At 33.4% G+C, this 24,518-nt stretch overlaps 2 protein-coding genes across 2 annotated transcripts in view; both read right to left on the bottom strand.

Annotated features, from left to right (window-relative positions):
* The window catches only part of LOC115889465 (extended synaptotagmin-3-like), a 28,868-nt gene extending 21,765 nt beyond the window's left edge, over nt 1-7,103 (bottom strand). Inside the window, exons 1-2 of the mRNA XM_030909450.1 lie at nt 6,898-7,103; nt 3,250-3,482 (exon numbers count right to left, since the gene is read on the bottom strand). Coding sequence (XP_030765310.1) covers nt 3,250-3,480 — 231 coding nt within the window. The 5' untranslated portion in view covers nt 3,481-3,482; nt 6,898-7,103. The remainder of the gene's footprint in view (nt 1-3,249; nt 3,483-6,897) is intronic.
* A 4,927-nt stretch (nt 7,104-12,030) lies between these two features.
* The window catches only part of LOC115889466 (extended synaptotagmin-3-like), a 41,950-nt gene continuing 29,462 nt past the window's right edge, over nt 12,031-24,518 (bottom strand). The window contains exons 18-21 of the mRNA XM_030909451.1: nt 16,151-16,240; nt 15,563-15,650; nt 12,364-12,498; nt 12,031-12,311 (exon numbers count right to left, since the gene is read on the bottom strand). Coding sequence (XP_030765311.1) covers nt 12,228-12,311; nt 12,364-12,498; nt 15,563-15,650; nt 16,151-16,240 — 397 coding nt within the window. The 3' untranslated portion in view covers nt 12,031-12,227. The remainder of the gene's footprint in view (nt 12,312-12,363; nt 12,499-15,562; nt 15,651-16,150; nt 16,241-24,518) is intronic.

Genomic DNA, 24,518 nt, shown 5'->3' with positions numbered 1-24,518 from the left:
TTATATCATTACGTTGAATGCTGTCACTTCTGCTTTAGTTTTGCCCTAAATTTTCTTGAGCTATGTTTTTAACCCAGATATAACATATATTTACGAACTGGATTAGGGTATTATGTAAATTTAGGAGGGGGGGCAATAGACGCAACTAAAATTTTGTTGCCTACCCAGTCACACGAATCACAGGATACATTAAAATACGCAACCAACCGTCCTTGAACCGTCCAATCAGATCAAAGAAGTAATCGTCGTAGATCGTGCGGTATCGATGATGTTCGGTACCTGGAGAAAATTGACAAGAGAATTGAGGATTGTTTATTATTTATTATTTTTGACTTTTTAGTTCATTTAATTTAATAATTACTAAAACCAGCAGTTCGAAAAATATATTTAAAAATAAAAGATAAAAATCCAAACATTAATTATCTATTAACGTGGATTTGGACGATAATAGGTAAGAACACTAAATTTATTTCTATATTCGATATAAACTTGTTTATTAGGTTTTTAGTTTGTGATGTTTCATGTGATGATCATTTTCATGTTCATCGTCTTTGAATTGACATGAGGATATCTATGGAAAAGTAACTAATCTGAAAGTAAGCCAACATATCGTTTGTTCTTTGTGTGCTAACGAAAAGATTTTCTTTTCGCATCATGAGGAAGTATTACATCAATTAAAAAATGTTAGGAAGTTGATTACTTGTCATGGAAAAGTATACCAATGGAAATTGCTTGTAATAGAAGTAATTCTAAGGGTAAATTTTATTATAATTAGTGACCTGTCTATTTTTTAAACGTAGATGTTTCAGGTTTAGAGAATAAATTGGTTGAACGCAAAATCTGGGGGTACCTTTTTCCATACACAGAATATGCCCATCAAGAATACTAGTCCAAATTTGCTTTAATGGTAGACAATTATTCAATACAAATTAACTTTTTAAGTGACTTAAATATTAAATAGTTTAGAATATGGTATAACAATGTAAAAAATACTATTTTCAGGAACGATTAGAGCCCAATATATTTGAAACTCATGTTGGACGTAGTACTGAGTTGGGTAGAATATTATTCTATGTTAAGTGAGGGTCTATTATTGTACTGTATTTTAATATATACATTAGAATTGTTGGTTATTTTATATTTGTTTTATTTATTATTTTACTTACAAGTTATATAAAGTTAACACTAAAATCTACTCTGTGGTTTAATGCGTGATTACATTCACATGATTTCAAGTTTTTAAATTATAAATATTACAACTGGCTTTAAAAAGTCCATTAAACTGTTAAAAGTGTAATTTATTTCAAAATAAATATATATAGGTATATATTAATATCGAAAAACTTTTATTTCCTTAACACCAATTTAGTCATCACATACATATGTATAAACATTTATTTATGTTATTGCAAATGAAGACCACAGGAAAAACCAGCTTTGTTTTATTTTAACTGGAGCCGAGAAAATGCAATTACGAGTGGACTACTCTGATTTTTCTCCTGTAGGGCAAAATAACTAAGCTGTAATATCTCCTAGACTAAGCGTATTATTATTGCTTTCTTTGATGGTGCCTCGAATAATGCTAACCCTTGCCTATAAAGTTGTGTCGCTATCAATTTCTATGAAAATGTAACATATCTGGTTTTTCCTGTGTAGTCTTCAAATGATCTAAAAATTCAGCAGGAATGACCCATTATGCAACAAACACACTGAGGTTGAATCATTGGAAGCTTTTTTGTGGGCATTTCACAAATAAAATCAAAAGTCTGATCAAAAACTGAAAATGCAAAACAGTTAGTAAGCTTTATAAGTACATACATATCCTAACCCAAGTAAATAATCAAAAATGCACTTTTTATATCAAAAGCAGTAATGTTACTAGGGTTCCAATTAATATCCAGAATTAAAAAAAAAACACGATTCTAATTCTTATTATTTTTCTAAATACGTATTGTCTGATAGGCAATTACAAAATATAAATCTGATGTAAATAGAAAAATATGATGTAAAAACAGGTAAAAACTCTTCGGTAAAAAAGGTAAAACAACAACAAAAACTCTAACCAAAGATTTAACCGTCATACGACAAAAACATCATGTGATTGCACAATACCCAACGATAGGGTACGTACCTTTTACATCTGATTGGACGGTTGGTTGCGTATTTTAATGTATTCTACGAATCACGAGCCGCCACTGTTTTCTCAAAATGTTAAAGCTTCATTCAGAACCTCAAAATTAGTGGAATAAATCAATGGCGAGATCAATGGTTTCAATTAGCGTGGAAGTTTGTTCCTCTAATATCAATGTAAGCATTCACAACGTCAAAATTAATGGTAGTAATCTTCAATTAGTGGAAAAAGTTAACAAACTTTTAACTTTTCCACTAATTATACTTCAAAAGTTGCGAGGAATGTCATTTTGGCCTTTGGCTATCAACCGTTAAGAAAAATTGTGGTTAGAAATCAAAAGTTTATTGTTTTATAAGCTAAATATTACGCTTTCTCTATGGATACAACATCTAAGGATACAACTGACTACCGCAAGCTGTTTCTAGGATATTTTATTAATTTTAATTGTGTTTTTAGACATTCTCAACATTGTGAATGATCGTAAACTAAAAAGTATAAAGTGTTAAGCTTCATTCAGAACTTTGCCAATTAGTGGAATAAATTAGTGGTTTCAACTAGCGTAGAAGTTTGTTTCTCTAATTTGAATGTAAGCATTCAGAACGTTAAAATTAGTGGTAGGGATTTTCAAAAAAAGTGGAAAAATTTAACAAACTTTTAACTTTTCCACTAATTATACTTCAAAATTAGCAAGGAATGTCATTTTGGCCTTTGATTTTTGTCAAGAGAAAGTGTGTTTGATTTTTGTCAAGAAAAAGTGTTGTTAGAAACCAAAAGTTTACTGTTATATAAGATAAAATATTAGGCTTTCTCTATGGATACAACTGATTACCGCAAGCTGTTGCTAGGATATTCTATTAATTTTAATTGTGTTTTTTAGACATTATGAATGATCGTAAATTAAAAAGCATAAAGTGTAATTGAAACCACTAATTTATTCCACTAATTGCGAGAAGAATGAAGATTCTGAATGAAGCTTAATAATTTTTTTTTCCTCTTGTAAAGACAATCCGGGGACATACTGTATTACTGTATACAATAGCGTATCTTTCTGTTTCTTTAAATTATTTAATTTAAAGAGAACAAGAAACATATTAATAAGTAGAAACATAATAACTTACCCTTTTGAACAAAATTACTGCAATTTTCATTTTCATGTTTTCTTTTTTCACAGTACCGTTTCGCGCGTTATCTCTAGCTTTAGCTTCATCCGCTAAATCCGTTGTTTCGCCAGCTTTAAGCGACGTCTCTGACTGGCTCTTGTCCTCATCGTCAACATCCTCGGAGTCACTTGGCGTCGGCGTCAGCGCCGGTTCATTTTCCGGCGCCGCATCTATTTTCCCTCCCTCCATTTCTAAATATAACGTCGATAATAGCATTACAATACAATATGATTGAAAAAAAAACTGGTAAAATTATGAATTGGTCTAAAAATACAGGGTGGTTCTAATTGTAATTGGAATACTTCGGTAGCATATTATTCTGCAGATAAAAATAAGTAAAAAAATCGTATAATGTTATGAAATTCTTACTTTCGGAGATACAGATTAAAGTTTCATTTTTATTTCTATTTTTTCTAAATTTCTGAACTAAGGTCGATATTTGAATGAAAATTGGTGTCTGGGTGTTTGTTAATATAAGAAATTTGATTTCGATGTCACTATGACTCCTGCATGTAGAGGACGCCAACTACATGATTCTGAACTGTTTTAAAGAGTAATAACTTTTCGTTTGTACCGCTATTAAACTAGTGAGGGAAAAAATATTTTTTTTTGCCGTTTTTTACATAAAAAAGTTCTATTGGTAAAAAGCGCTACGAGTAATTTGGTTCTCAGGATATTTGAAAACGAAATAATCAATATATTATGTCATTATTGAAGAATAAGGAAGGATTTTGTATAAGCCGCATCAGCTGTTGGGCCATTTAGCGGCATTGATCAAATTAAAGTTAAATTAATAGTTATTTATGATATAAGTGCTAAAAGTGGTATTTTATTTTGCGAAAAGGGAAGCTTGGGACACGACGCGGCGACGCCGACGCCGAAAGCGGAGTGTCCCATCCCTTCAAACAAAATAAAATCACTTTTAGCACACATATCATACACTATTTCTAAAATTCTAAGCAAATTCTAAGTCATTCTAAAATCAAATTAATTAGGAAGATTATAGTTGCTAGTGTAATTAATTCGCTTAAGTGTTAAAAGTAAACCACGTGACTTACTTTTAGCACCAGTGCTAAAAGTAAATGACTTTTACCATCAGTGACATAATGTCACATTTCAGGCACTGACAGCATGCGTTAAAAATTACATTTTTACTGACGTTTGTAGAAAAAATATTATATTAATGAGCCCAAACTAGATGCCCTAATAAATTGGAACAAAGACTGTAGATTATTAGCATCAAGTACGGAAACCAGATCGCGATTCAGACCAAATTATTGTCTTAAGTTAATGAAGAAGGGACATTCTATTAGGAGGTGGTGCACTGTTAATTGGTTGCCACAAAGAGAGCAGTTAGGCGGGGGGTCCAATCTGAGCCGATTCCAAATGACTTCTTCATTTCTTGATAATAACCGAGCTACAGAAGCTTGGAAGAATTGAGGTTTACATTTATATAGTTTATTTGAATCTCCTGTTGCTTCCCACTCTGCTTGAATACCACTTTTTATTGTAGACATATGTAGAAATTTAAGTTCAGAGATAGAAAATGCAAGTGGTATAAAATCTCCATCATTCACCGCAGTCTTAGCAATCTTATCAGCATCTTCGTTATCTCTTATGCCCATCTAGGCTAGGAATCTACTATCTACTAGATCCACAGTTGAACCTTTAGATATTGAGGAGTGATACAAGTCGAGCGATTAATGGCTAGAGGATGTTTTGGTGACAATTCGTTCAGGCATAGGCATTTAGTGACTCTGAACATATCACCCATTTGGAAGGCGGTAGGTTATTGGAGATTATTCTTAGTGATTCGTTAATAGCAAAAAGTTCGGCAGCGCATCCTGCAGCCTGGGAAAATTTGGAACCATCCGTGTATATTATAGGTTCGTTCCAACCGGACCGAGAACCGATCCTGGTACGGTAATTTCTAGTCGCCCATTTAGTTTAGTGTTTGAAAAGTTTGATCGTTTGTCAAGATTAACAAATGAATTGACTGATAGGAAATTACCGTTCTAGGACGGTTCTCTCGTCCGGTTGGAACAAACATTACATTATCTGGAGATAGATCTTGAATAATAGCGTAAAATGACGCTTTGATTAAAGATAGAGGGGTGCTTTTTGTCTAATTTGATGAGTGTATTATTCATTGATGGAGTAATTAATTTCCAGGGAGGAGTGGTGACATTTCGAAGTGGCATGCATTCAGGAATAGTGATGTTGTGATGTTTGCAAAATTTGGAAAAAAATTTGCCCTGGACTATCAGATTTTGAATCTAGTACTCGTATAATGTTTGGAGAATGAAGTGGTCGAAAAAAGGAACTATACGTTGGGATAAATAGTTTGAATTTAAGTGACATGGCGTATTGAAAAAGCAAATTGAGCCGATGGTGTTTAAGAGGCATTATACCCAATAAACTGTGCAAACTAGTAATAGGACTAGTACGGAATGCTCCAGAAATGAGAAAGAAATGAGAAAGACAGTTATTTTGAATTACGTCAAGTTTAGCAAGATATGATTTTGGACTAGATAAATAGACTATGGATCCGTAGACCAGTTTAGATCTTATCAAAGTGATGTAAAGGTGAAAGAGTACGCGGACTGGGAGCAGCTAAATTTTGAGTGGGATAGCCATTTAATGATGTTGATGGTTTTACTGCAGTCTGTTTTTATATTGGTTATGTGTTCGTTCCATGAGACTCTCTAGTCAAAATGAAGTCAGTTTGACAGAAAATTTTGATGCAATGGACAGGTTTGAGAGAGAGAGAAAGAAAGAGAGAGTTATGTAGCCTCGGGCAGTTGCGTTTACTACAAAAGTGCACAGATGACGATTTGGAAGGAGAGAAGAAAAGGCCAGAAGTGAGACACCATTTAGACAAGTTATTACGTATATGAGCTGCAATTTCCTTTCTCGTTATTGACAAAAATTAAACATGTTTACTAGATAGTTATGAAACTGAAATAAAATCAGTATTTTTTCCTTGCTAAAGGTGTAACAGAAACAGTTTTATCATAATATTTTCCAGGAAAATTTATGGTTATTTAAATAGAATAAATAAAAAGTTCCGAAATTTAAAAAAAAATCCTAAAATATAAATAAAATGCGCGCTAGTGTTTCCCGCATATTTTACAAAAAAAAAATGAGTGAAAATATCAAAATAGAAAACCTATAGTTTGAAGCTTTTCCGGAACACTGGGTTATCCTGTATATACCTACAAGAACATTTTTTTTAAAGAAATAAGTACCTGCTCATCTAAATTAATGCATACTGGGTGAGCCACTTTTGAGACGCACCCGGTATAAATTAGTGGAAATGTGTCGTGTTCTGTGTTTATGTTAATACATAAAAAATAATGTCGCGGTCAGAGTTCGCAGGTAAAGATTAAAGGACATTAAATTTATCGATGAACTTGTAAACAAATTGTACAACAGACGCCTTGAATTTTTATTTAAAATAATATCTTCAAAAATAATTTTCTTAATCATTTTTGGTATTTTCTATTCCGACAAGGGGATGCAAAAACTGCACCCTGGGCCAGCGCCCATGAATAACACTGTGAAAAATCAAGTTAAAGAACATTCAACATTCAAAACAATACTGACCTATATTATTTTTCCAAACAAAACTGTGTATCACTAAATCACTAACCAAGTGTTCTTTAATGTAAATATTAACACTGTCACAATAGTTAATTTAGAAATATTTTTTTTATAGTTTCTACAGCGCAAAATGCAGCATTTTATACCATGAACTAGTCGCAAAATACAATACCATCCGGCGCCGCGGTAATACGAATCAAAATAAACGTGACATAACAGATGTTTATAACCACGCCGTATTCTTGAGTGAGAAAAATTACTACTCACGCAGTGAAAAAGACAGAAACGGATATATTCTGATCTGCACCGGTCCAACAAGGTCGATAATAAATTCCAACGGTAAATACCGAAGGCGCTGTGAAATAGGTGGGTAAGGTGGGAGGTGGGTACATATTTACTTAATAACGAAATCTTATATTAATGGATGAGTAATTAATTGATATTAATGACAATCAAATGTTATTACAAACATCTAGACATAATACCAATTTATCAACTGGCGAATAGCAAAACATTGAGGGTGCAGCCACACTATCCTAAAAACGGCGTATCGGCGTAACGGCGTAATGACCTTGAATAGATTTCCAGTAATTCTATTGGCTGAAATTTTTGACAGATGAATTTGACAGATAAAATTTCTGACAGATGAATGTTTCAGCCAATAGAATTAATGGAAATCTATTCAAGGTCATTACGCCGTTACGCCGATACGCCGTTTTTAGGATAGTGTGGCTGCACCCTGAAAGAATATTGAATTAATTCCACAGCTTATTCGCTACCAGCTTGTCATCTTCGCTTGTCGCACCACTCGACCTACGATTGTGCCTACGATCATTTGACTGGAAATCGGCCTACAGTGCCTACCTACTAATACCTACTACGTATTATTATGTTTTATTAAAATCTTTAAGCTGGACGCACACAAAAAGAGCAAAACTGTTTTCAAAAAAGTTTTTGTCTCGGGCAAAAACGTTTTTGTCTTTTATAAAAGCATTGTGTTTTGAACAGAAGCCATGTTTTATGTACTACCAAATATGCACGGCAGCAGATATACAGGACGCGTTGTGACTAAAAATGTTTTGTCCTTCTGGGTGAGTTAGATATATTATGTAATAAGTCGAGATCTAAAGCGGCCTATACACCTTGATGTATGCTTGATCGACTCTTAGGGCGCAAACATAGTAAGGCATCTCGATGCGATGCTCGCCAAGATGCTGGCCGCGCTGCTCGCCAGGATGCTAGCCGCGCGATGCATCCTACGCGCACTGTTTTAAAACGGCCGCGGCGAGTAAGTGGGCGTAGGATGCATCGCGACTATCGTACAAACATAGTGCGGGGCATTTCATCTCGATGCGATGCGCGCCATTCGCCTCGCCATCCGGCGATGCTGAATCAAACATGTACAAATTTATGCGTCAAAACATACTGGAGCGTCGCACCTCGCCACGCACCTAGATGTTCAGCGCGATGCTTCCTAAAGGCGGATTCTCACGACTGGCGTACTTGACAAGTACGCCAATATTTGCGTACTTGGCAAGTATCCCCACTAGTCCCCACTTTGTACTACATTGGCAAGTGTACTTGGCAAGTACGCCAATATTTGCGTATTTGCCAAGTACCCCTACAATCCTTGCCAAGTAAACAGTATAGTCGCATCGAGGGATACTGGTCGTCCCGAAATTGTCGTTGCTAGTGATTCTTTTTTCTTTTTAAGTTCTTTTACTGTACATTGCAATACGATTTTTCGGTTCTTTATCTTTGGCCATCCATATGAAGGGCTCATTTTCGTATAAATCCATAAATTCCAAAACAACATCATTTGAAGGAAAACCCAGTTTTGTCCATTTTAATTGGAGCCGAGAAAAATGCAATTTAGTGTTTTTAAAGAAATATGTTATTTTCGGTTGAATAATTAGAAAAATATTTATATTAGTACCAATTCTGAATTATTAATATTGCGAATTATCGCCATATTCTGAAATATTGAAATAAAAATCTAAATAGATAATCTAAAAAACAATAGACAAAATGCAAAACAAAACAGGAGAAAACCAGAGATGTTCAATTAATTAAAGGTTGTATAAAACCTAAATATAAACTATTATTTTTTTGGTTGAAAATTTATATTTAAGTAGGTTTTTATTACAATACATAAATTTATAACCATATTGATAACGAAAAAAATATTCCGTATATACGTACATAAATTAATTACCTATGTGTATACCTTTAAGATTGTTACATAAGGATAATATTTTTCTATCGATCGTGTCAGATGATGTTTTTGAGAGATTTGTTGATTCATCTATGTTTTTCGGTCAGTCGAGATTATTGTTGTTTATTGTAAGCTTCGGCAAGTTTCGAGCGGAATAAATTTGTTTGTGTTTTTGATTTTCGACGTTTATTTTCTGTAATATCCCTTGTTTTTAATAATATAATACTAATTGCAAGATGCATGCTTGTCGCCCATGCGTAAGTACATCTCTGGTTTTTGCCATTTACGCGTAGACTACTGTGGTTTTTCTTTTGTACGGCAAAATAACCAAGCTGTAATATCTCTGGGACTAAGCGTATTATTGCTTTCTTTTTTCGAATGACGTTAACATTTGTCTATAAGTTGTATCTTAATTTCTATGAAAATGTGACATATCTGGTTTTTCCCGTGTAGTCTTTATTTGTCCAGTCCATTTATTGCTGTGAAAACGAATATTGAAGTTATTAATGTAAATTTGATATTACATAATCTATTATTGTTTTAACGTTTTAAATTATCCACAATTAACTCGAAAAACACTACGACCGGAAATAAATCGGACATACGCTATAACAGAAACATTATTTGCGCAGTCGTTTTATGCGCCTCGGCAAGTGTAAACAAGGCTGGCCCAGGCTGGCCAAGTATACTTGGCAAGTGTACGATTAATCGTTTGACTCGGGCTATATTTACCTACAGAGAGTGGGGACGCGACAAGTGACCAAGGAACCCGTTCTCACGACATGGCAAGTATATTCCAATAACAAATGTTTGTCAAGTACGCCAGTCGTGAGAATCCGGCATAAAAAACAAAATTTTTGTTTTTTGCGAGAAGCGGACGCGGATGCCTGAAACTTTACATTTGATTGGTCGGTTTAGGATCACAATTCGTTGAGTATATGTCGAACTAGAGTCGGGTGGAATAAAATGTTCACAATACTAATATTTAATTTATCACCAACAATGTAATAACCTTGATTCTACAGGGTCCAGCAATAGTGCGTCGGGCATCTGTAGTTTGTATACCGATAGTCTGTATACCGATTTCTCAAAGGCATTTGACAAGCTGGATCACAGCGTTTTGATTTCCCATTTAGAAACTTTGGGGTTTTCCCTCAATTTATTAATTTTTTTTAAATCGTATTTGAGTGACAGGAAATTAATTGTGGAATGCTGTGGTCAAATGTCTTTTGAAGTGAATTCTACCTCTGGGGTTCCCCAGGGGTCAATTTTGGATCCTCTTTTATTCAACATTTTTATGAATGGTGTTGTTGAGCATTCGAATGTCAACATTTTATTGTATGGGGATGACATGAAGATTTATTCACGGGTGAGCTCTCTTGATGATTGTCGTATGCTTCAGGAATCGCTGGAAATAATCGCGGACTGGTGTACAGATAACAAACTCCCCTTAAATATTGAAAAATGCTGTGTCGTTTCTTACAGCTGAAAACAAAACCCAATTTTGCATAAATATTTATTATATAATGAAAAAATCCGAGTTGTGTTTTTGAGTACATGATTGAGTACATGATTGCAGTCTGTCTTTTGTACCACACATATCGGAGATTGTACAGCGGTCTTTTAGAGCCCTGGGCTTTATTATTAGAAACGCAAAAGAATTTTCCAGCCCTGACGCACTTAAGCTATCATATTTTACATTTGTTAGGTCTAAACTGGAGTACGCATCTGTTATATGGTCACCATGTTACCAGACACATATAAATAACATCGAAGGTGTCCAGCGACGGTTTCTCAAGTTTCTTAGTTTTAAAATAAATGGAAATTATCCTTGTTAGGCTACCCTCATGATGAACTCTTGGAACGTCATTCGTTTTCTACCTGAATAGTAATTTTCTGTTAAGTTCCGCCAGCTACATGTGCAATGTCTTATCTCATAAGATTCTTGGTGCACTATACCACAATCGAGAAATCTATCCCTTTTCAATCTTTCTATCATTAGTGTTAATTTTTGACATGTTTTATGTCAATTTTTAGTCTCGATATTGACCTCGCCAAAATTATCATTGATTTACATTCCCCAGCCGTCTTTAATGCCGTCTTTTTTTCGATACTATGGTATTTAGTAAATACCAGTATATAATAGAGTTTATTTTTTTTTTCTTAAACCTTTAGAATTATATCCATATATATTTTTTTCCTTTCTTGGGTATGAGGTTTTTTTTTATTAATTGAAAAAATTGAAAATGAAAACTTTTTTTTTTAATTATGCGACGTTTCGCCTCATCATGGTGGGCTTTCTCAGGCACTTTATTCTTGAAGCCGCAGCCGCCTTGCTACCACCAGTCTATATAGAAGAATGTAAGTGAATATAATAATAATATAGATAATAAATATAATTCACTTACATTCTTCTATATAGACTGGTGGTAGCAAGGCGGCTGCGGCTTCAAGAATAAAGTGCCTGAGAAAGCCCACCATGATGAACGTCGCATAATTAAAAAAAAAAGTTTCTATTTTCAATTAATAAAAAAGAATCATACCCAAGAAAGGAAAAAAAAATATATATAAGTATATAATAGTATATAAGTAAATACAAATCAATGTATTTTTTTAAGTTTTTTTCATTTATTATTAGTTATTTATGTCACTATATGAAGTTTTCATTTTTGTATTTTTCATTAAAGTGAATAATGAACATCTTTAGTTTTTTGAAGTTTTTATTATTTTTAACTTTAAATAAAAGCAGTTTAAACTGTAAGTACATTATTCCTTGATATTTATGTTACTTTTTGAATATCCGGTATCCGGCCGGATATTGAGTTAGGGTATCCGGCCGGATAATAAATTTAGTCCGGATACCGGATAGTTACCGGATATCCGTTTCATCTGTTGTATTTACCAAATAAAAAACATTGTTATTTAATCAAATATTCTATTCCTTTATAAAGAGTTAATACAAAATATAGTTTTATGCCAAAAAGCAACACATAAAATACAAAATATTTTATATTAGAGTGAGCGTATATTTGTCAAAAATGTCCTTGTTAACTTATGTTCATAGAACATTTTGTCGAGAAAAGCATACATAAATATTAATTTTAATATATAAAATTTTTTAGCTTTCGTGTGATTTGTGGTACAATCTGAACAGCCTCGTGTGGGGCAGTACCAGGCTCAACTTATCCAAATCGATGACCACCTAAAATAATATTATTCAGAAAAATTATAAGAAAATAGTTATCGAAACGTACTTTTTCGATAGTCTCATTTTTTAGCATTTTCTCTTCGCACACCGATACTTCTAAGTGTTGTTTTCCTAATTCTTCTTGGGGAATGAAAAATTCAAAACTCTCATCAAAAATTGGATCTTTGCCTGTCCGAATTACCTATAATTAAAATTACATATTAGGAGGTGTATGTTAATTACGTGAGATGTTTTTAAGGATTTTTAGACCCCCCATGCCCCCCTGATGAGATGTGATTATTTGTCTCAACCCCTAATCTCACGTGAGATCTTTCAAAATTTGTATTTTGAGTAAAATGCGTTGAATTTATTTAAAAAAACACAGTTTGCCTTATTATTTTACTAATAAAGAATAGTATTTGAGATTGTTTAGATCATAATCTGAAATCACAGTGATAACATTAAATAATAGAGATGAGCAAAACTGCGATTCTCCAATCGCAATTGAAACTGCGATTGCGATTCTTAAATCGCAGCGACTGTAACCTGCGATTGCGATTTTAATATTTTTAAATGGGAAATTAAAATAACTTTGGTTGCACATTTGGTTGCACATCATAATACGACCACCCGCAAACTCCATAAGACGACGCATGGTATCATTGATGACGTCCAACGAAAGTTGTTTTAATTTCCCAATTGTCTGTGTATGTATTGATAGCTTAATAGTTCAAAAGAGTTAATAATAATCAGTTGCTTAGTTTTTAAGTTTTTTTTTAACATCTGGCAACACATGATAGGTATTAAAATTTTATATATGCTGCAACTACACATACGTACTCTTTCTACGGTTCTCAATTGTCTAATTCTTTATCCAATTCTTAAAAAATCTAAAAGAATTGTTTTTTCGATTTTTTAAGAATTTTACCCTTATAACTTTTTTATTATTTTTTTCCAGATAAAAAAACTGATTTGGAGGTTAGTATATGATATAAACCAGGACTTATTGACGTATTCAATCCTGTTTCACCATAAATAACTACAACTTTTGATTTTTTAATAACACCCTCGGTATTTTTATCACTTTAGTCGTTAGAAAAAGACAAATTTGACTCGAAATACCAAGTGTGTGGTATCAAATTATTCGCAAAAAATGCTATTTTTTAAATATACCATTGCGAGCCACCCTCGTTCCATTTGAAAAAATTGAGATATGGTTAAAAATACGATGTAGGCATCTTTTAACTAGGCAGGAAAAGACACGAAAAACAATAGACGATCAAATCTATTTTTCCAAGGCATCTTGATTACAAGTTAGTGTTTTTAACACAGCCATGACACTCTAGATTGAAACTTAAAATAAGATTTTTTAAGCGAAAATGTCAAAAGTATACCATTCTATTTAGAGTGTCATTTTCTATCGAATAAAGTAAAAAAATACCGAGGGATTTTTATGATATTGGTATTAATTTGTAGATAAATTTGTTGACATTATTTTTTATTATTTTAGCGGCTTATATATTTCGGTTAGGTGGGTTTTATACCGGGGTAAATCAAAACTTCGTTTTTTGCAAGAAATTCAAAAGACTCTATGGTAAAAATGGGACGGCATTTTGAACAAAAAACACTTTCCTGTAATCTGAGATGTATTCCTAAAATTTAATTTTTTGAATTATCCTATTATCTCTATTCTTTTATAAGCTATACATTTTTAAATAAAGTACTGATATTTTTACAATCTTGAATTTCTTGAAAATGCACCTCTCAATGCTCACCGTTATATTGAGAATATCCTTCAAGAAGTTGTCGTTCCATTTGCTCTTTTCATTGGAAATCAGTTTATACTGATGCATGATAATGCCAGGCCCCACGTTGCGCGGGGCAACGAGTTAGCCCGCTGTTACATTGGTCGCGGGTCCGTACATTTTTTTAAACGTGCGAGCTCTGACGGAATTTACTCGCACGACTATTTTATTTTAGTGGTTATAGATGCGCGTTCATGGTATCCTGTGTGTCGAGTTTGTCAAAACGGACGCCACTACTTTGATGCTGTCTGAAGATTTAATGTTAAAATAACTACTTATGAACAGAAGAAAATATTGGTAAATGATTTATATGCAAGAAAAGGGGAAGAAAATGAATATCTAAAATATTTGGTGAATTAAAACAGCAACCGGTCAAATTTTTTGAATATTTTAGAATGTTTCCAGCAACATTAATTATATCCTAAATAAAAATAAACCTGGTATTCAAAAATATTTAAATTTTTCGGGAATGTATTGGGCCCAGAGATATAAAAATTCGAATGTTCGGAAGTGCACGTATTAAAAAAACAAACCAGTTTGTTTTCATCCGACTAACGGAAATTGACGTACATGCACGGACGCGCAAACTCCGATGCAATGTAACCACCTGCGTAGATATCATTTGTTTGTTTTTTGCTGCGTGCACGTCCGAGCACGGACGACCAAAAAAACGCACGGATACGCATCCAATGTAACCACGAGCTTAGGTGTACGAGTAGTGAACGAGTACCTGGATAAGGTTGGACTACGAAGATTGGAATAGCCTTCTTGTAGTCCCGACCTCAATCCAATTGAACACTTGTGCGATGTACTGAACTGTTCGTTATCGTCCTATTCCACCACAAACTTTACAAGAGCTTGAGCTATGAGCTAGCATTAACAGAGATTCCTCCGATAATGCTAGCCTTAGATCTTATAAAAGTCTTTCTTGATCTATAGCTTGATATTCATCAAGTTTTAGATCAAGAAAGAATAATTACCCTTATTTATTCGATACGACGAAGACCTAGAGCTCTTATTGCTGCGAGAGGTGGGCATACACGCTATTAAAGTTATTATAAAATAATTTTGTCAATAAAAGAGTCTCTGAAATCGATACTTTACTTAAAAATGTATAGTTCATAAAATAATAGAGATAATGGAATAATTAAAAAAATATAATGTTAGGAATACATCTAAGATTACAGGAAAATATTTTTATCCAAAATTCCCGTTTCATTGTTTCCACAGGGTGTTTTGAATTTATTGCAAAAAACACCGTTTTGATTTACCCCGATAGAAACCCACCTAACCGAAAAATATAAGCCATTAAAGTAATAAAAAATAATGCGAATAAATTTATCTTCACACTGATACCATAGTCATAAAAATTGGATTACAAAATAAAAAGTTATGAAACATCAAACTTAGTCAAATTTTTAGGGTGGCTGAATTTTGTGCCGGAGAGTATATTTTACTTACTTCTGTTCTACGTTTTGTGTCTTTGTGTCTTTCCGGTAATAAATACAGTTTTACGTATATTCCTTTGGTTTCATCAAAACGCAAGTCTCTGTAAATATATACAAAAAATTCAGTTAGAAATATAAATTTAAAAATAATATGAAATATGTATACCTAGTATATTTATTACATAGATTATGATTAGTAATATTTATTTTAAGAAATTAATTAAAGTAAAATAATAATTAGTAATATTTATTATAAGAATATTAAATTTTATATGAAGATTAGAAAAACTATCAAATATATTTATGACATATAAGATAACATCATTTTACATTTTGACATTATAAATCTAAACTTTTGTCTACAGATTTAACCAAAAATGTTATAAATATTCTGCCATCGAATTTTAGCAATACAGTGTTTAACAATAATGTAATGCTTTCATTCAGACGAAATACAAATAACTATTCCAAAGTTCCCAGAATTAAAAATCCTATAAGTATAACTAAGTTTGTTATTATATTTATTTTAATTTCAAACTTTTTTTTATATATTTTAGCAATACTTAGAAGAACAATTACAAATTGGAATTGTTATACTTACTCTACATGGTGCACAACCACTATAAGTCTTTGTCTCTGGACACTGTATCTAAGGGTTAATTTTATTTTTGCTGGTGATAGAATATCAGACCTAAAAAACAGTTTTTTTTTAATTACTTGTATTCTCTCTTAAGGCGGATTCTCACGACTCGTGTACTTGACAAACATTTGTAGTTGGTGTACAGGGTATACAGGATGCTTCAGGCATCTATACACAATTCTTAAGTTATTTATTATAGGAGCATTTTCGCCGGACCCTGTATGCCTATAAAAATACTTGCGTAAAAAAGTACACGAGTCGTCAGAGTCCGCTTTTATAAAAATATATTTCAATATTATAATTTTAATATAATAGTCTAAGAGCTAGAACCGTTTTCGAGAAAGTATTTTAAGACGTCTGGCTCTTTGATATGTCTTTTACTATGCTTTCTGGAACAGCATGCGGCCCAGTCTGGCTGCCCATACCCGTTGCGTTCACTACTGCGCATCGGAAGAAAATCCTATATTTTTTTTATTAATTTAGTCCTATAAATTCTAGTATTGAATATAAATCGAACGTGTCTCCATAGCGCAGTGCGTAGAGTTTCCGACCACGAACTGATTATTCAGAGTTTGAATCCGGGTCAGGGCAAAGACTTTTTTATTTTATTTTCGTTTATATTCTGATTTTTTTTTTTAGAATTTAGAATGAGTGGGAGGGGGGTTAATCACTTCGACCTTACAGATCCATTGTGTCCCCCTTTCTTGAATCATAACTCATCATACAGTCCCAGGGCTTTGACAAAAGCCAGTATCTGGGACGGTTTTATAGAGGGTAGTTCTCCATCTCCAATATCAGTCGTACCAAAATTCATGGCACGAATGGTTGTCGTCTCGGCGCACTCAGTGATGAGGTGTACTGGTGTTTCACCATCTTCCCACAGAATCTGCATTCGCCGTTTCTTCTTAGTTTCAATCTACTGAGGTGTTCATTGAGGAGACAGTGTCCTGTTAAAACCCCGTGACAATCCGAAGATTGTTCTTACTCAGACCCAGGAAGATCTGTGATTTTTTCTTGATCATAAGCCCTCAGAAACTTCTTCGAGTGTCCTAGACCATTGCAAGATTTCCATTCCAGGTTGCGGATGGAATCTTCCAAGTTCTTGAGTTCCGCCTTGAGTTGGTTACCACTTGGAAAGCAGAACGGTTCTGGTCCAGTTAGTGGAGTGTTCGCTCCTTTCCTAGCTAGATTATTTGCTTTTTCATTGCCTTCTATCCCTTGGTGAGCAGGCACCCAGTGTAGGAGGACTTTGTTTTCTTTGCCTAATTTATTCAGCTTCTCTATGCATTCTTTGACCAATTTCGAATTGATTGATACTGAGTTGATCGCCTTTAACGCTGCTTGACTATCAGATAATAATATTCTGATAGTAAAGTATTAAATATTTGTTTTTTTTTAATTACCAGAATTATTTAATACTTTACTATCAGAATATAAACGAAAATAAAATAAAAAAGTCTTTGCCCTGACCCGGATTCGAACTCTGAATCATCGGTTCGTGGTCGGAAACTCTACGCACTGCGCTATGGAGATATGTTCGATTTATATTCAGTACTAGAATTTAAAGGACTAATAGAAATATAGGGTCTTCTTCCGATGCGCAGTAGTGAACGCAACGTTTACCGGCAGCCAGACGGTAGCCGCATGCTGTTCTAGAGAGCATAGTAAAAGATATATCAAAGAGCCAAGAGTCTTAAAATACTTGTTTTTCCAACGTTGCTAGCTCTCGTACTATAATATAAATATGTATATCTTTTTTGTTCTGTAAGATTTTAATTATTTAAGAAACAAATAACAATAATAGGCTTTACCCACTAGGCAACTGTAAAATAGTTAATCTCTTAATGCCGATAATTGCCAACTTATCTAATATAGAAAATAGATAAGTCAGTGATTAGATATGCATAGTTTTCACAGCTTAGATAATTATATATTCTTAAATAGTATATTTTCTTTAATAAATGTTTTTAAATAAAATTAAATTTATATAGTGCATAGTTAAAAGATCTTAGATTTTTTGTATCTCAAGGCTAGGCGCTGATAGGCTATTTTGCATAGAATTCATTTTTGAGACAGCCGACTATTTAGTTGCAGAATTCTTAATGAAGTTGCGCACATATACGCATAATCAAATAGTCGAGCGATCGGCTCCATAAGAATATATTTTTTTAACTTTTGCCACTAACTAATCGGTCGACTCAAAATTGCATGTCAGCACCTAGCCTAAGTTCTTATATTTGTTGGAAAACTGGTGTTTTAATTATTTTACACAATGTATGGCTTATGTTAAGTATCGCTAGTAGTGTTATTGTAGTTATTACAACCAGTTGACTTATGATCATTTACATGGAATAGTTATAGAGGATATAAGTAATAAAAAAAAATAAATAACTAAATCCGCTATCACACTATATATTTATATGTTGGAGGCAGATGCCGAATTTGGCCTATGTCCGAAATAATTAGACATATGGCGATTTGTCCATACTAAACTTGCCAGATGCGTGCAACTTCGTTGTTATAAATAGTCTTTATATAACTTCTTTGCGGAGGGGGTTAATTTTTTTGCTATAATATAACAACAAAAGATTAACGCCCTCCGCATAGAAGTTGAAACCAATGCAATCAAAACTCTTCCGCGTAACTTTGTGGATATAGGTAGGTATATTTAATTATAATATCGCCATATGTCTAATTATTTCGGACATAGGCCGAATTCGGCATCTGCCTCCAACATATACATTAGAGATGAGCAAGAAATCGTAAATTGAGATTCAATATCAGCGATTTTTAAATCGCAATGGCAACCTGTGATTGCGATTTCTTCTATTTGCGAGTTTCCATTTAGGCAACCAGTATTACTCTTGTTGCTATTTGCGATTGTGATTTTGTATACTGGGACCGTGATTTCTGTCTTTGAGTTTGATTTTTTAGATTTGCCATATTGTTGCGAATGTAATTTTGTGGTCTAATGAAGCATTTTTTATAGTAAACTTCTCAATTAAAAAAAAATAAAATTTTCTCTCTGACATTATTTATTTATAGACAAGGTATTTTCTAGGGCCACGATCATAATACACCGGGTACTTCTCAAGAGTGGTTCAACTAACCCTAAAACTTCTTTATTTCTAGTCGACCATACCAACAGGTATAGGCTATTAAGATCGGCAATTTTTTTTTAATTTCACTCAAAATGAGTTATTTGGGTCACAAATGACCTAAATACAAAATATTTTCATGGTGTCTGTCTGTCTGCCCGTCTGTCTGTAACACGATAACTCAAAAACCGCTAAACCGATTTTAACCAAATTTGGCACAAAAATACTGTGGCACCCGAGAATCTGGCTATTAGTTTTTGGTGGGGGTGGGGGCTTGGTAAGGGGGTATGGGAGGGGGTTAAAATTTTTAAAAAATCGTAACTCCAAAATTACAGTAGCTAGCAAAACGCGGTTTTCAATTTAAGATTAGGAATATTTGCAACAAAATTTGTAATAACATCAAAATCAGGCAAAGTCGCAGTTTTTGAGATAAAAAATTGGAAAAATTCCTTTACTTTGAAACTAAAAGAACTGCCTACCAACTTTTTATTATCATATTTTAGTATGGGCGGCTATACGTGCCTCCCGGTGCCAATTTTTTCTGATAAAAAAAACGAGATTTTGTATGTTGTATATGACATAAATTAGGATTGATTGACATATTCAATTGTTTTTAATCCTTCCTGTTTCACCGGAAATGACTACAACTTTTGATTTTTAAATGACACCCTCGGTATTTTTTTACTTTATTCGATAGAAAATGACACTCTGAATATAATGACATATCATATGTCAACTTTTGACATTCTCGCTTAAAAAAAAGTTGTATTTTAAATTTGATTCTAGAGTGCAATGGCTGTGTTAAAAATACTAATTTTTAATCAAGGAGCCTTGGAAAAATAGATTTGATTTGTCCTGGCCAGTTAAATGATGCCTAAATCGTATTTTTAATCATATCTCAGTTTTTTCAAATGGAACGAATGTGGCTCATTGGCATATTTAGAAAAAGCATTTTTTTACAAATAATTTAGTTTAGTAAATATTAAAATCGCAATCGCAGGTTACAGTCGCAGTGATTTAAAAATCGCAATCGCAGTCTTAATTGCGATTGGAGAATCGCAGTTTTTCTCATCTCCAATACATATCTCTTTTAAGTTTTTTTTTTCATAAAAAAATATAAATGAAACCTCAATATTGGAAATTCATGATAAAAACAATGATTATCTAAGTATATTAATTTATATTTAGGATTTTTCCATTTAATAATTATTTACTAAATTAGTTACAGTTAATTTGTTTTCTTTCTAATTCAAATTAAATTAAATTAAAGAAACGATTAAACCAATTTATCACGTAAATAATATAATAGGGAACATAGTTTTTATAAAAAATATAATATGGACGTCGTGACATGTGAGTCCAATAAAAAATAATTTTATCTAAATTTTTATACAGCTCTCAAAGTATCATTAATTATTTATAGCTATGAACTAAAATTAATTTTTATTGACTATCAGTTTTGTAGTAAATAGAGTAAAATAATAAATTATGGATGTGTTCATTTTAAATTATTAAGAATTAGTCCACTGTTTTATTTGACCTATTTACACGGAAGGAGTAGTAATTACTAGTAATTATACGACTTGCATTGAAAACTTTGACGCTACAGTCGAAAACTAGACAAATTTACTATAACATTTAGTCTTAAAATTTTAATATAAAATTGGTTAATCCACTAAATGTTAAAGTAGTTAGTTTCATGTTTTAGTCATTTGTTGAAAATTTATTAGGATCGGCAAAAAAAAGTTTTTTTTTTAATTTCACTCAAAATGAGTTATTTGGGTCATATATGACCTAAATACAAAATATTTTCGTGGTGTCTGTCTGTCTGTCTGTCCGTCTGTAACACGATAACTCAAAAACCGCTGAACCGATTTTAACCAAATTTGGCACAAAAATACTGTGGCACCCGACAATCTGGCCATTAGTTTTTGGTGGGGGTGGGGGATTGGTAAGGGGGTATAGGAGGGGGTTAAAAATTTAAAAAAATCGCAACTCCAAAATTACAGTAGCTAGCGAAACGCGGTTTTCAAATTAAGATTACGAATAATATTTGCAACAAAATTTGTAATAACATCAAAATCAGTCTAAGTCGCAGTTTTCGAGATATTAACATATTTTAGTATGGCCGGCTATACGTGCCTCCCGGCGCCAATTTTTTTTATATAATATTAATAAAATTTATATTTTTTTGACAAGATTTCATTCAAATGTAACGAGAATATTTTTTGGTAAATGTTATTAATACAAAAATTTAATTTTATTAATTAAATCACATTTTCAGTGTGACGGACTTTAATCTTATTAATGGAGTATTTCACTTGTAAAGTTTTTAATTACCTACTAACAAGAATTAACTTAAATTGTTTTATGACTTAAAATATTAATATACCGTGTTAAAATCAACAAAAATATAGACACGTTTTACAAATCTGATTCCTGCTTTATAAAAATAACGCTTTTAATAAGCTTTAATTTAAAACTCTTTTACAAACAAAACACATTGAAACTGAACTGAAAACTGAACTAAGTTCACTTGAACTCTACGAGCATCTGCACTGAACCCAACTCAAACTTAAATTTCAAAGCACTAAATTTCTATCTTTACCCTCCTATGATCTCCATACTTGAAACACTGGGAAACACAACTTCAACTTAAATAAAAAATAAGTTCTCTATTGTTTCATGATAATATACCTACAAAATATTTTCAATAGCTTTTTTTTATCTAAAGATGTGATAACCGATTACCGCGAAGGATATACACATGCTTGTCTTAATTTAGATATACTTCAGTACGGTGTGCTGAAGATATAGATTATTTTTTTATCTCTTAATATTAGACACAATTTTATAAGGATTTTTATTTGGATTATTACCCATTAAATCTTTCTATTTTGAAATAGGATATGTCGTTGATAAGAAATTAATTGTCAATAATAACAGTTACATTATTTGGGTAAATATGTATAAATATATAATTTTACAATAATATAAAATTAATACGTTGTATTGAGAACGACTTAACAACTAGAGTACATAACAGTACACAGGGGCGGATACAGAAATTTATTTTAGGGGGGGGCCAAAATAAAAAGTAATCTAGAATATGCTTTTTAGGGTACCATTTTTACCCAAAAACCTAATATTTTACACAATTTCCAGATTTTAGGGAGGGGCCGGGCCCCATGGGCCCCCCTCTGTATCCGCCACTGACAGTACAAATCAAATGGAAATATCTAAGATCTAACAGAGTCCAAATATATATCAAGCCATACCAAAAAATTGTGATCTGGCCTGGGACCTGGCTGTAGGGAAATTAGAATAACTTAGGTTGCACATCATAATACGAAATATGACCATAAGCAAACTCCATAAGACCCCATAAGGCACCATGGTGTCATTGATGACGTGCAACGAAAGTTGTTTTAATTTCCCTTTAGGTAGGGTTTTAGTTATGTTTTTTTTGTCATATAAGACTGTCATTTACAGGTCAAATGAAGGTTTCTTCTCCTAGGAGATGCAAGACCTTGTTGGTGGGGAAGCTCCTAGTCAGGAGTTAGAAGAGGCGATACAGGATGAAGTAGTAGCGAGTGAATTGTAAAGGTACGCGCACACTGACCAGCGCCGCACGAGCCGCACGAATCGCACATTTCTTCTAGCCGCGCACACTGACCCGTACCCAACGCGCCGCACTCACCGCATTATTCGCTCTTTTGTTTCTTTTTGCCCCTACTATATCCGTATTTGCCAATCGAATTTGTCATCAGTCGCTTCCAGAGTCCTTTCTGCAGTGATAAGCGTGTTATTTTTTTAATATTTCTCGACAATGAATGACAATATATAATTTGAACTCCTTGCTAATAGAAGAAGAAATTACGAGAAAAAATTGAAAGTTATGGCCATTAAATCACAATATTTGCAAAAATTTTACCTTTGGGAGGGGAATTCCACACATTATTATCATATTTAATTGAGGACGAACTAAACATATTCATACATTTCAATATTTCAAAATGAGCCAAAAAAATTTGCGAACTTTCTTAGCATAATATTGAATTTCTAATCCCTCTTTGGGTAGTTCGATTAGGCTACCCGCGTAGAGTAGAAGGATTTGCGTGTGACGTCAGCAGCACTAGCCGCATTGACCGAAAAGGCCCAACAATGCTAGTCGCATTTTCGTCGATGCGATTCGTGCAGCTCTGGCTAATGTGCGCACCGTCATTGAAAGTAACACAAACAATATTTTTCTTCGGGTGATGCGGCGCGTGCGGCGAGTGCGGCTCTGGGTACCTATACTTGACATCGTTCGCAACTTTGCGTATACGCATCACGTGTATTGTTATATGGAGTTTTCGGAGATGCGAGCGATATTTGAAGATACGAGTGGTCAAGAATAGGTACCCTGATCAGTGTGCGCGTACCTTAAAGGTAAGCGCGCATTTATTCGCATCGGACGGACGTATCGGACACACGGAACGGACGAAAATTATTTGCCTTATTTTAAATGAGATAACGCACATACATACGTATCGGACGCATCGTAGACACGGAAATCCGTTCAGAATAATAATTATTAAGAATATCTAATTATATGTTCAGAATATCTAATTATTAGAAAAGAATTAAATTTGTGCAAATCCGCAAACGATGCGTGCGGATGACGTCATTCGTAAATTCGATGAAATGCGCGATGTAAACAGGAATCGACTTGCAGAATTTGATTGTCGCCTCTAAATTTTTCATATAGGTCATCCAAAACTATTGGAAACATTTTGCTTCATCTCTTATCAAGTCATCAAGGAAGGTATGAAATCTCTCTATAGAATTTCCTCTTCATATTTACATTATGGCCCCAAATTCGGTTTTTTTCTTGTTCCTTTGCTCTTCCTCTTCAAATGCACATGCAATTGCAAATAATTCTTCATCAGAACTACTACTCGTTTTAAATTTAGGAAGCGAACGTGAAAAACAGAAGTTTCGTACTAGCCCGCTTCGAGGATTGCACTAAAATATATTGCGATTCGATGGATGCGTCCGTTGCGTCTGGTGCGAACAAATGCGCGTTTACCTTAACGCAACGGTCCGCAACATGTGGGTCAGCTGCGTTTTGCGGGGATACACTTTCGGGCGAGCATGCTGCTTATATTGTGTATCTCAAGAATCGGCGGATTGTTTGGCGGAAACGGCACCTAAGCTTAAGAACTGGCAGGGTCGGGACTGGTTGCAGT

The sequence above is a fragment of the Sitophilus oryzae genome, unplaced genomic scaffold (genome assembly GCF_002938485.1).
Source record: "Sitophilus oryzae breed Bouriz unplaced genomic scaffold, Soryzae_2.0 scaffold_815_pilon_pilon, whole genome shotgun sequence".
NCBI classification, from domain to species: Eukaryota; Metazoa; Arthropoda; class Insecta; order Coleoptera; family Curculionidae; genus Sitophilus; species Sitophilus oryzae.
The sequence above is the reverse complement of the archived record's forward strand: the minus strand, read 5'-3'. Positions and strand labels throughout refer to the sequence as shown.